Source organism: Sebastes umbrosus, chromosome 10, assembly GCF_015220745.1.
Source record: "Sebastes umbrosus isolate fSebUmb1 chromosome 10, fSebUmb1.pri, whole genome shotgun sequence".
NCBI classification, from domain to species: domain Eukaryota; kingdom Metazoa; phylum Chordata; class Actinopteri; order Perciformes; family Sebastidae; genus Sebastes; species Sebastes umbrosus.
In genome coordinates, this window is record NC_051278.1 from 30040764 (window position 1) to 30055170 (window position 14407).

The 14407-nt window shown below is 38.7% G+C and overlaps 1 protein-coding gene across 1 annotated transcript; it reads right to left on the bottom strand.

Moving 5' to 3' along the window:
- Nucleotides 1–7607: 7607 nt before the first annotated feature.
- On the bottom strand, nt 7608–10982 carry LOC119495127 (forkhead box protein G1-like). Its single transcript, XM_037781354.1, has one exon. The coding sequence runs from the start codon at nt 9963–9965 to the stop codon at nt 8727–8729; it is 1239 nt and encodes a 412-aa protein (XP_037637282.1). The 5' UTR covers nt 9966–10982; the 3' UTR covers nt 7608–8726.
- Between the last annotated feature and the right edge of the window lie 3425 nt (nt 10983–14407).

Consider the following 14407-nt stretch of genomic DNA (forward strand, 5'->3'; position numbering starts at 1 on the left):
CAGGTCAGCTAAGTCTATTTATTATATTGTATTTGTTTATTCAGTTAAGACACACTCACTGCCATGTAAAATACACTGTTATCCGTTGTTTTGGAAAGAAGACAAACAAATGAAGTTAAAGATGTATTTTAAGTGATTGCGTAATTTTTTTAATGATATCGCGATAACATCCTTATCGTGATACTTTTGCCATGATAATCATATTGAGAAAAATGTATATCGTGACAGCCCTACTCCAAAACATGACATTATGTCGACCACCTGCTGCTGTTTGATTATCAGCTGATAAAAATTTGATATCCCTTCAAAAAACCTCTGGGTCATATCGCCAACATTACAGCCAGGTTTGTTGTGCAGTCTGTGATTTAAACATTAAGACATTTATTGTGTGGAAGGAAGTTTAATTCAGCTTCAGCACAGCAGTCAGAGAGAGTCGATCAGCGTTGTGAAGTCTACATCCTGTCCAGTTCTCAGCTCGTCAGTCGTGGAGAGGTTAAACAGGAGAGCACTGTGTGTGTGTGTGTGTGTGTGTGTGTGTGTGTGTGTGTGTGTGTGTGCTGACAGAGTGTAAAACTGTGTTCCTGCAGGGGACGGGGAAGGTCCAAAAGCTCAATCACCATCACTTATCAGCCCCGCAGGGCTCAACATGCCGTCACTGTCACAAAAACACACAACTCCGGTCAGCTGATTCACATGTTCGGGACTTTTTACAGCTTTTTCAAAACTACTATTCCATTACTAAATTCTAATAGATATGCTGTGATATGTTTTTGCAGTGTTGGAATAACCTAGTATATTTCCTCATACTTTTTATTATACGCTAATTTCTACTTACGTCTCAGAGGGAAACATTGTACATTTTACTGCACTACTTTTATTTGACAGCTTTAGTTACTACTACAAATTAATTCATTGTTAATACAAATTATTCTCAACAAATATATTATGATGTATTATTATTGGGGCTGTCAGATTTAATGCGATAATAATGCGTTAACACATTAACGCAATCGATCTTGAGGAAGTTGTTAGGCTTAGTTTTAAAGCTATAGCGTGAAGATACTGGTATCATACGAAACTATTAAAACCTAAAGAATCTATTGGTACCAACCATGTCATACTAGCTTGTTGTGAAGGAGGTTAAATAACGCTCCAAATTTATGCTCAATTTTGGCGAGGAAAAACTGGCATGGCCATTTTCAAAGGGGTCCCTTGACCTCTGGCTTCAAGATATGTGAATGAAAAAGGGTTCTATGGGTACCCACGAGTCTCCCCTTTACAGACATGCCCATTTTATGATAATCACATGCAGTTTGGGGCAAGTCATAGTCAAGTCAGCACACTGACACACTGACAGCTGTTGTTGCCTGTTGGGCTGCAGTTTGCCATGTTATGATTTGAGCATATTATTTTATGCTAATTGCAGTACCTGTGAGGGTTTCTGGACAATATTTGTCATTGTTTTGTGTTGTTAGTTGATTTCCAATAATACATTTATGAATACGTTTTGCATAAAGCAGCATATTTGCCCACTTCCATGTTGATAAATTAATAAGATTAAATACTTGACAAATCTCCCTTTAAGGTACATTTAGAAGAGATAAAAAATGTGTGATTCCTTTGCGATTAATCACAATGAAATATTTGAATCGATTGACAGCCCTTCTAAATAGACTTAATAAAATTGTCAACAGCAAATTAACAATTCTATATTCACCATGCCGGTACGTTTCAGTGTCCTCAGGAATAGCGCTTAAATTATCAGCCGACTAATCACTTAGTTCATCGTCAAAAAATTCATTCACCGTAATGTTCATTATCAAATAATGGTTTATGTTATTTATCAGCAAAAAAAGCGACATGTTGTGACTGTCGGCACGGTCGGTGTGTGTTCTGGCATCATGACGACCAATCGTGAGCCTGTTCTGGTCTTTACCGTATACAGCTATTAAATTACGCTCGGTTTTTGGAGGTAGGAACCCTGCTGCTGTCCAGTAAGCTTTTACTGGTTTGGTAGCGGTTTGTGGTGGGTGGGTGTGGCGTCGTTGTCTCAGGCACAGAATGACATCACTACGTACCCTCCCCCCTCCTCTCAGCCCCGCCCCTCTGGGCCGCCCCAGCTTCCAAAACAAGTGAAGAGCTACGCTGACCTAAATTCTCCCAGAGAGACTCCCCTTAAAGCTGCAGAGACACAGACTGAGTGAGACACTGACTCGGAGACGGACTGAGACACTGAGACAGATCAAGATTGAGACACAGAGACAGACAGGTAGACAAGCAGAGACACAGACTGAAGCAGAGATAAGAACACAGACAGATACAGACCGACAGAGACTGAGAGACAGGCGAACAGAGAGACAAACTCTGAGACTGACAAGCAGAGACATAGACTGAGATAGACTGAGATACAGAGACAGACAGATAGACAAGCAGAGACACAAAACTGAGACAGAGATAAGAACATAGACAGCGATGGACAAAGACAAGATAGAGACTAACAGAGACACAGACAGAGACAGACAGAGAGACAGAGACTGACGGAGACTAAGAGGCCGGCAAATAGACAAGCAGAGACAGAATCAGAGACAGAGATAGACAGACGAGACAGAGACACAGACAGAGATTGTGACGGACACTTACAGACTGACAGACATGAAGAGAGACAGACTCATAGACAGAGATACAAAAATAGACAAAGACAGACAAGATAGAGACTGACAGAGACACAGACAGAGGCCCAGACACAAAAAGAGACATAGTCCGGCAGAGACAAAGATGTCCAGCGACAGACAAAAACAGGAAGACTATGCAGAGACTGAAGGCAGGGACGGAGAGAGGCAGACATTGACAGAGACAGGTAGAGACAGAGATCGACAGACAGACCAAGACAGACAGACTAAGACACAGACAGGAAGACGTGAGCAGAGACAGAAAGAAGACAGACAGAGACAAAGGCACAGACAGGAAAACGTGAGCAGAGACAGACAGAAAAAGACGGAGACAGACAGAGAAGTTCAGGAGTGTTTGTGTATTTAAAATACTTTCACCACTTCTTTAACTCTTCACTTTGTTTTACTGCGGTTTTTATAATTTACCGCAACTCCTGCACTGACTATTATTAATGTTATTATTTATTTGTTTATTTTTTATAACTTGCCATAAATTAGAATTTTATTTCTGATTTATTTATTTATTTATTTATTTATACTGTAGTGTCTATTTTTGTTTGTTTGTTTGTTTCTGTTTGTTATTACTTTGTATTAAGTTTCCATTATAATGTAGTGAGTAAATTCATTTTAAGAAAGTATAAATACAATCTTTAAGCTCAGCCAGGTTTTTAAAGATAGTATAAAATACAACTTTCAAAATCCTATAACTGTTGAATATACCATAAGCACACTGATGACTGAAAAAAGGTTTAACACTTTTAAATACTTTATTTTAACTTCACTGTAGGACCATAAAAGGACTTTAAGCCAATATAGGAATATCAAATGTGTATTATAAGGGTTCACGCTAAATTATGGTCAATATCATAAGAATAAAATAAGGCCTTTGCAACACCTTAATGTTTGATATGTTCTATCTCACTGAGAACTAAAACAGCCTCGTCGTAACTTATTATAAGAATATTACAGGAGGCTGCACACGCTAAAGAGGGCTGTAGATTCAATAATGAACTTTATAATAAACTAATAATACTGATATTACACTACATGTTTAAGGAAAAAGTTTACCTCAAGTTAGGGGAAATTATATTATATTTCAATATAGCTGTAACATTAAACAAACTTCATATTTTGTTGTTGAATTTCAGTGGAATTTCATTTACAAGCTAACGTTTCTGTGCTATTAAACAGACATTTACATTGACAGGACAGATCAGATGCTACAAATTATATTACAAATATAATTGTCTGTCAATAAATTTAATTTAATTTTAAATTTTGATTTCCTCTAATTCTAACCTGTTTTTATTTTTGGGTCAGATGGTGGATGAACACACGTGGATCATGTGATGTTACACACTGCTCTCAAACTGTGTAAACTCCAGACTCACTGAATGAATATTAGACTTTACAGCTTTGAAATAAAAGAATAAACATTCTTAAAAATGCTGAAATTAACCTCAAACTCATCAAACAATAAAGACTGAAACCATCTCTGAATATAGAGTCAGACTGCTGCAGGATGAGGCCTGTAGGGATTTTAAAAATCACTCTAAATACGCTGAATGGGACAGTTCACACTGCTAAACTGACGGCATAATGTTGAAAAATACAGATTAATAATAAAATAATACAGAATAGACTCCTTACACTCTTGTGATTATTACTAAAACATAAACTTTAAATGAAACCCTCCTAAAATATTTGAGTACTAAGACAAACTTCTAAAAATTCAAGACAGCCGGGCACACATAAAAAAGACACTCGTGAACCTTTTAACCTGTACTCAAAATAATCCTGAAAGAAATATATATATAAATCATCTGTACTGCTGCAAGTCAACCAGTTTTCTAAAAATCTAAATTAATTCTCATTTTGAGAGTAGAGTCGCTCAAAGCGTCCTAAAGAAAATAAAAAATGTCTGAAAATAAGTCTAATAAGTCATAATGCAATTATAACCTCTCTCATAGTACTGTTTAAAAACTGTTAAAGGTTTTTAATAAATCACACATAAAAAAATAGCTGAAATGTTTTGGCAACCACTAATAATTCTGATAATAAATGTATTAATCAATAAAATAACTTCCAAAAGTCCTTTTAAAAAGTCCTGTGTAAAAAGTCACCCGTAATAAAATTTCTTGGTAAGAAATTCATAAAAAAATTAACTAAATTGAATTAATAGGTCATTCACGGCACTACTGAAAAGAAAAAAAAAACATGCAATAATTTTGGGAAAAAATAATAAACTCAAACTTTTAAAATTAGCAAAAGAGTCACTTCTGTAATTAAAAAAAAAATACACTGCTATAAAAAACTAAAAAGGAAAATTAATTTTAAACATTCTGGGGTAAAATGTTGGTTAATCCGAGATACTCTTATTTAAAAAGAAAAGAAAAACTATTTTAAGTATCTATAATCAGGCCTCTCTACACATCTTTTGGATATTTGTGTGATGTTTTACGTTCCTCTGCGCATCATCAGGCAGAGACTCCGCTTTGGGTTATTTCCTTTTTAATCAAGTTTAGTTTTTCTGAAAACAAAAACAAAACAGACAGACAGCAACAAAAACAGACAGTACAGACTTCATACAAGTGAACGCTAACAACAAAAGTGCAAGAAAAACAAACAAATAAACTCCAAAACAATTTCTTTCTTTTTTTTTTACAAAACCAAAATGTCAAACTGTGACATGGAGCAAAATTTAAAAAACAAACTGAATCCGTCTGCATCCTGCTGCCAGTCAACCCTGTTCCTCCTTCTGCTGTCATTTAATTTAATTTAATTTAATTTAATTTAATTTAATTTAATTTAAACATTTTAATATTTGAATAGTCACACCTGGGGGATTGTTTTTATGCTTTTATTTTGCCAATGATATTTTTATTTGTCTTATTTGTTTACCAGCATAGTATCCTAATGTGTGTGTCTGTGCCTGTGTGTCTGTCTGTGTGTGTGTGTGTGTGTCTGTGTGTGTGTGTGTTGACAAGGTCAGTCTCTGTTTGGGCTTCAGGAGGCTTTTATTTTGGTCAGAGGTTATATAAGTTTTTCTGTCTTGCACTGTAAAAATAATAGTTAAAAAAGCAGCTTCCGGTTTGCTGTCTGCATGATCAGCTGTTTGAAATATCATCAGAAACATACACGAGGAATTCATTTTCAAAAAGTCAAAAGACTCAAATTTAAATCAATTTAAATTAAATCCGACTCGCTGTTCGTTTACAGTCAAAAGATAATATTTATTTTTCCAATGAAAGGCCCCAAAGAGATGGTAATTTAAATAATAATCAATATATTCAAAAGTGCAGATTAATATTAATGCCAGCAGTGACTGGAGGATTTTAGCCTGACTTAAACCTGAATTTATTGAGAAAAAGAAATGTTTTTTTATTTACTTTGAATTGTAATAATTCACATCATAAGCTTCTCATTGCTGAAATATTCAGTTTTATATCATTGACATTTTATTGACACACAGGTGACATATTGACCATAAATAGCTGTTTTTATAAAATATCATCAACATTATCAGCATTATCTGCTGCCTCGTTTTCTCTGCTGGAGCATTTGTTTGCTTTATTTTTGCAAAGGCAACATTTATTTGATGTGGACTGTTTCAGGGCTCAGACAGCACTGACCTGAGATCTGAGGACTGACCGATCGATATCACAGCGGTCGATACTTTTTCAAAATGTGCTTATAAAAAATTAATTGAACATTAATGGGGTTTTTTTTGTAATGCAGTCACAAGATTCTAATTCTGTGCACTTCTTCTTTGTAAACAGTCAGGAAGAGATCAAGGGAAGTAGATTTGCAAAATGATGTCCAATTCTATTTTATTTATTTATTTTATTAAATTGACTATGCTGAGTAAGAAACATGTGCAACTGTATAAGCTCATATAATTTAGTTATTATTTTTACTACTTTGTGTCATGTGATTTATATAATTAAATACTGACTAACCTGCACCAAATAATAATTTTAAAGGAATTATTTATTGAGGAATAAAATAATTGTTGTCAGCTGGAGCAAAAAAAAAATCTGATTCATATAACCAACATTTCCAAATGAACATGGCTTTGGTGAAAAGACATCTAGGTGCTCTTTTGCAAATTAAATGTATATAAAATTTGTAATTTAAAAAACCTGTAACATGTTGAAATACAGTTACAGAAATTAAAATGTCTTCATGAAACGAAAATGTTTTTTCCCCGTTTTTAATCTATAACACCATAGTTGTCTTTTCACTAAAACCTCAGCATCTGTAATATCATCACATGATACATTAATATCGGTATGAGACTGTGAAGGGCAGCCTTTCCCGCCCTGCTGACGTCAGCTGATGCACCTTTTCAAGATGCCGTTGAAGCTTGTTTGTGCAGTTTTTAACTTTCAAATACCAATCATTGCAGTTGGCTGAAAACCTCGTATCTCCAATTGTGTGCACGTTGAGGGACTGATTTTTCAGCTCCTCGAGCGCATAAAACCTTCAAGATAATTAAAAAGAAAAGCACCTTCATCCAGCTAGAATTAAATGAAGCTGTAACTGTCTCCTGAGCCATATGCAGAGGAAGGCCGTGAGATGCGGTTGAAAGCTCTGGTAAAGTGGAGTTAAGCTTATTTTGGGAAACTATTTCCAAGGTCAAGAATGAATCTTCAGTGCTCGATCATTATTTTTTTTTAATGGTTTAAAAAAAAAAAGTAAGTATTTGGAGATACATGTTTTTCACCTGACACTAGCTGTATGTACTGTAAATATATATATATATATTTTTTTTTTTAAAATATATATATATATGTGTGTGTGTGTGTGTGTGTGTGTGTGTGATGGGAGGCCTGATAGCTGTTTTGGAGCCGCTAGGTCAAAAAGAAAAAAAAACTTTTACCGGGCACCGAGCCGGTCAGCGGGTCGTTAGAAACGGGATGGAGGCGGCTAAAGTGATTTTTTTTTTTTTTAATGAATTTGAAATTGTGGCCCTTAGCGCACATGCGCAGGAGGTTTTACGCTCATACAGGCCTATACACACACACACACACACACACACACACACACACAAACACACAACACACATATCGGCCTAATCAAACCAAAGTGAAGAGGACAATCTGGACTTTCAGAACAGAAAAACATACAAAAACTTGTGTTACAGCTGCGTTGTTTTGCATAATTTTATGAAGAGTTCTATTCCAAAAACATTTATATCCATTTATTTATTTAAAGGGGCGGTTCAAGTTGCATTTTGAGCACAGAAAGGCAGCAGTAAGGATATTATTATAGCTTAACAACAGTTCTGCCATATTGAAAAAAACAGTTTGTTTTGTTTTTGGATATCATTATTTTGGAAGGAAACTCTTCACAGAGAGCAGGTTTATTATTATTATTCATGTGATTGTTGTTATTATTATTATGAGGCCTGTCCGGGGTCAAACCTGAGTAGAGATATGATTATATGATTTGTAGGCTTATTTTTCCTCTCAAAACCCCTGATTGTTTCTGCTGATTTTAAGGCTTTATTTATTCATTATTTACTTATTCAAAAGTTTTTCCTCCCCAAAAAAAAGAGAAAAGAAAAAGTTTTGATTGTCGTTTTTTACTCCATGATTGTCTAAAAATTCATAAATAATTATTAACCCTGTATGTCTTATTTCAACCCCTCAATACTGATAAGTATACACTGAATAAAATTTAAATACATTGTACAATAAATACAAAACATAAATAAAAGACTCAAAGAAAGTACTGAAAATCTTTGTACAAGATATAAATAGCTTGAAATATACTTAAAGCGTTACCTTTGGCAAGTCTAGTTTACAGTTATACAACAACCCGCGGGTAACAAAAGTTTGTCCCTTTTTCAAACAAATGCGACAAAAAAAAAAAAAAATCATCAAAATAAACCCGTTGCTCTTCGGGGGCAGAATATGGCCAAAACGTTTCACTTCATATATATATAGATTTTTTGCGATCAATATTTGATATTTATCACTTTATTATTTGCCCTTTAACATTAACGTCCTCGTCCCGGTGCCATCATGAGAGCTGATGGAGATGAGGGTGAGTTCAGTTTAGGAACGCGTTGGGTGTCAACCTCTTCTGATGGGACAGCACCCCGGGGAACCCCGCGGAGCCGCCCGGAGAGAAGGCCGGTACCGGTAGGCTGTTTCTGAGCGAGTCCGAAAGCAGAGCCTGCGGGGAGCTGCTGCCGGTCGCCAGGCAACCGAACCCCGCGGCGCTCTGCTGGAGGTGCGGCGGAGGAGCCGGTCCTCCTCCCGGCGGGCCCTGGCCCGCTCCGTGTCCGGTTCCTGAGACAAAATACCCGGCAGTCTGTCCGGAGAGCAGCCCGACCGGCGACGTGCTCATCCCGTAACTGTTCGTCAAGCCCAGCGGCCCGGAGGACGACCCTCCGAGGATGGAGCGGCCCAGGTCCCCGTTGCTCAGCTGCTCCACCGCGGGCAGCAGAGACCCGTAGCCGGCCGCCTGGTTCAGAAACCCGGATGAGGATCCGTTGTAGTGCGGGTGGTGGTGGTGGTGGTGGTGCAGCGAGAGGAACGGAGAGATCTGCCAGTACAGCGGGTTGTTTGCCCGCTCGTTAATCCCCAGACCGAGAGGAGCGAAGCGCAGCCCGCGCTTCATCGCCAGTTTCCCCCGGGAGGTGGCGGAGCGCCGCCGGAGCTTCCCGGTGGTCCCTCCGATGAACACGTCGTCGCTGCTCGGGTCTAACATCCAGTAGTTGCCCTTCCCCGGGTCGTCGTAGTGCCGGGGCACCTTCACGAAGCACTTATTGAGGCTCAGGTTGTGCCGGATGGAGTTCTGCCAGCCCTGCTTGTGCTCCCGGTAGTACGGAAAGTTTTTCATAATGAACTCGTAGATGCCGTTGAGCGTGAGCCGCTTCTCGGGGCTCTGCCGGATGGCCATCATGATCAGCGCGTTGTAGCTGAACGGAGGCTTGTCGTATTTCCCGTTTTTCCCGCTGTTAGTGTTCTGCTCCGGTGTGGCCCCGCCGCCGTCCCCCGGTCCTCCTCCGCCCTCCTCCTCCTCCTCACCCGGCTCCTCCTTGCCCGGCTTCTCCGGGTCCAGAGCCGCAGCCGTGGAGGAGTCCACCTCCGGCGGGTCCAGCGACTTCTCGGAGTCGGAGCCCGGGGAAGGAGAGAAGGTCCCGGGGCCAACGACGACCGCAGCGGCGGCGGCGGCGGAGACGCAGACCGGGTCCGGTCGGTCGCACTTGGACGGAAGCAGGAGGCTCTTGATGCTGAAGGAGGAGGACCGGTGGACGGTCGGCGGGTCTTTTACATCCTCCATGCCCGGTGGCGGCTCTCCCAAAAACCAGGAATAAATAATAATAATAAAAAAAAGAACAACAACTCCAGCAGGCTCGTCCACCTCCGTTATCCGGTCTAGAACCGAGAGAGACAGAGAGGAGAGAGAAAGAAGAAGGGTCAGGATGAGAGATGATGCATGGATGGATGGAGGAGTGGAGAGAGAGAACCAGAGAGAGACAGAGAGAGAAAGAGAGAGAGAGAGAGATAGACAGAAAGAGAGAGAGAGAGAGAGAGAGAGCGTGGCTTGGATGGAGAGAAATTAGTAATTAAGGAGGTTCCGTCTCTTGGCTACATCACTGAGAGGAGGAGCGAACTCCAACTTGGTGATTTTGTCAACAAATCCTCTTTTTTCTTCTTCTTCTTCTTCCTTTCCGTCCTTCCGTCTCCAGACTGACACTCTCCGTCGACCTTTAATGTCTCCAACAACACCAACCTGTCATTTCTATCTGCTCTCTCTAATCTCTCTCTTTCGGTATTTTACGCGCGTGCACTTCTCCCCCTAAATTCGTTCATGTAATTGTTGCCGTGCGTCACGCGCCCTCCTCTCCGTGCATGTGTGTGTGTGTGCGTAAATCCATTCTGAGCTTAAATGCGTAAAAAGCAATGGGTGCGCAATGTGCGTGTGCGTAAAAGCGCACAGGCGGTGAGGGCAGTCAGTCAGCCTCCTCCTCGTCGAGGCTTTGTTTTCTCAACCACAGTAATAGTTTGAATTCATGTCGGCAAACACTGCGCGTGCACGGTCAGTGTGCGTTCATGTGTGTGTTTTTTTGGGGGGGGGGAGAGGGGTCATGCACTGAGCGCAACGCTATTGTCTCCTAATAAAAAACATTCTGGAAACACACACACACACACACACACACACACACACACACACACACACAGCCCAGGGCGGCAGGTCTCTCGCTGTAACCAGAGTGCCTCCTGTCGGTAGCTGTCAGTACTGCAGAGCAGTTTTATATATTGTATGGCTGGTGTGTAAGTAAACATACTGCTAATAATCATACTACTAGTATTGATAATAGATAGACTACCTTGTTTGTTAAACTTTTGAAACCAATTTTTTTTTCTCCTAAATGTTCCTTAGATGCAGAAAAAGTCGTTTTCCAGTGCATGAAATGTCCCATATTCTGTATCATCTTGTTCCAGATCTTCAGTGAATATAGCTGCTGTTGAGGATACTAACGTCAGATCCTGGAGGAGTTTGTTTTACAATAACACACGAATTACAGTGGTGGCGTTTTAAAGTCTGTTTTCTATGCGAAACAATAAGTTAAATGAAAATAAAATGAGGGGGAATAAGTCAATGCCCACCAGATTTATATTCCTGGCTGTGTGTGGAATTCTCTGAAACTGGTTAATTTACAGAAAATATAACTTAAACATCATGTGAAAAAGAGCATTTCTTAGGCAGGTTGGACACTTAACTTCGGTATTTTTTTTAATCCTGGTAAAGCCCTGGCTCCACAATTTAATCTAACGGAAAATACTCTATATATACACAGAGATATTTTTCTTTTTTTTTCTTTTTGAAACTTAAAAAAAAAAAAAAGGAAAAAAAAAGAATGACTGAGGCTGCTGTCTGCAGGAAGTAACGTTTGAGGTGAAAAAAAAATATTCAGCAGCACGTGCTTTGTTTCCAGCTCCTTGTGAATAATTAATCTGCTATTATTATTCACCTCGGCACCAGGTATAGCAAAGGCTCAGGCACGCCCGAGCACGTTCAGTGACGCAAAATCGAGTTCTCTCACCTTGGAGCGCGCGTGTCCAGAGAGCGTGATGTTCCAAACGCCTTTAAAATGGAGCAAACATTTGATTATTGTTCCATCTTCAGGGAGAAGAGAAACAAACTGCTGGTTAGTGGTGAATTTACTTTTAGCGCGCGCGTATGTGTGTGTGTGTTTGTCGGCTGCACGTGATGTTGTGTTTGTATTGAGGCCCATTTCTGCCTTAATGTTTTTCCGCATTCATGTCTGCTGGTTTTATGTGTTTAAGGTTGCTGCTGTCATACAGTAATACAATATTTCATAGGCCGCTAACAAGGGTCCATCTATCTGCTGGGCCTCTGTTAACCCCCTCTGTTCTCAAACTCTGGGCACTTTTTCTATATAATACGTGGCCCCAGATTTGTATGGAGGACAGAACCTGCCACAATCAAAAATAAAGTAGTTAATGACTCAATAAATAATATTATGTCATTTAAGACTGGAGTTGATAAACAGAAGCAGACACAGTTACCCAGTTAGCTAGCATATAGTCATGCACCCTGACCCCATGATGACAACACGTTGAGTGACAGCCCCCTCATTTGCATAATGAGGCAGTAAATCCTTAAAAAAATGTAAAAATAAATGTTTAGCCTAAAGAAATGTATAAAGAAAAGAATACTTATAATAAAAAAGTTTGGGCAAATAAATAAGTGGTGAAATGCAAAGGGAAAATCATGCAGAAATAAATAAATAAATGCATAGATTTAAAATTAAATATAAAATAATTGAAGAATTATTGCAAAAATAAATAAATGAATTACAAAAATAAATGAATAAGTAAAAACGTTCATGCAAAAATAAATAAATATACAAATTAATGAAAGATAAAATTTAACACAAGTAAATAAATAAGAGAATTAATACAAAGATGAATAAATAAATAAGCAAATTAAAACAGAAATATTAATTTATGTCACATTTTATCAATAAATAAATGTCTACATTTGTTTTGATATTATTTTTGCTACATTTAATGACATATTTATATGTTATATTTCGTGTCATTTATTTGTTTTATTTATTAATCATTTATATTTTATTTTGGCAGGTTCCGTCCTCCATAAATTTGATGTGTGGTTATTCAATTAAACACATTAATTTAGGAATAGGCAACATACAAGCCACAAATGGAAATAATTAAGGTATTTGACAAAGAGACTACACCTTCTTCAGGACAGGTCCTGGTGATCGGGTAATAAAGCAGGACCAATCTGAAGGTCATTAAGTCAGTTGATATTGTGCTGCATACTTTACAAACTAACACCAACCAGCTGACATAGTAAGCCTGGAGCTCTCTGGGCTCCTGGAGTTTTGCCCGGTTGTTAATCTAGCCCTGGTTCTGCTTCTGTCCAGGGAGCTGTTATAGTTGTAAGCACCTTGAGACAGTTTGCCCAATTCTTCCACACATATCTGATGTATCTGATTGATTTTCCCATTATAAGAAAAACAAGAAACCTGGCAGAACTCTTTATCCTTCAGTAAAACTGTGTTTTTAAAGAAAGATTCACCCTCTGAAAATAAATTAACAGTTTAAAGAGCTTATTCTATAACACAGACCAGTCCAAACAATCTCTATTTAGTTATTCTATAAATCACAGTTTCAATCTCTAATACAGAATAGAAGATACAGCTTGATCAACAAAAATTTGTCAATTACTATTCTGATAATCAAATAAACAGTAGAAGATTTTCCAGGTCCGGCTTCTCTGCTCGGACAATTTGCTGCTTCTGTTCTGTCTCGTATCGTTCAAGTTCAAAACAGTTCACATCCATTTAATTTGAACACATTCAATCCACATGTAAATATTATTTTTGGATTTTTTGAGATAACAGTCTTGTTAGGCTGCATTTAGTGACACACACTGAGATCAGTGATCGCTGTTTGTTTACACTCACTGCAGATTTTGTATGACAACAGAGCAGAAATCCAGATTACACACACACACACACACACACACACACACACATACACCGGTCTTCCTCCTCCAATCTGCCGTATTAAATCTCTTCTTTTTGTGCCAGATGGTGTTTCTGTTTAACTGGATCTGAACCTCCAACAAAGGCTCTGTTTGGGCTGGTTCACAAGCATGATGACACGGACCAAAACACACACACACACACGCACACACACACACACACACACACACACACACACACACATTGATTCAGAATAGCAAATTTTGCCAGAGTTTTCCTGTGCATTGAGAGATTATTAGTGACATGTCAGGCGCTCTCACTTTCAGTTTAACCTCCAAATGAAGAGGTTTAGATAAGCTGGATAAACGGTTGGTTTGTTTCCAACCTGTCAGATTGTCTGATCTGGTGAGTACGATGTTATTAGTACTCAGAAATGACAGACAAAACTACAAAAATAGGACCAGAGTTAGTATAGAATTATTCTGTAACCCTCTGAGACTCGTTTTTGTCGTTTTTAAGGGGGGTGGAGGCAGGGGATAGCAGTATTTGTAAAAGTGTATAAGGGTTTAGAATATGTCTGTCAGAGCTAACGCTATAATAATGCGTTAACACAAATTTGTTTTAACGCCACTCATTTTTTTAACGCATTAACGCAACTTGCGATTCTGAGGTTGTAGTGGGCTCAGTTTTAAAGCTAGAGAAGATACTGGCATCGTATAAAACCAGAACCCATCGGTAC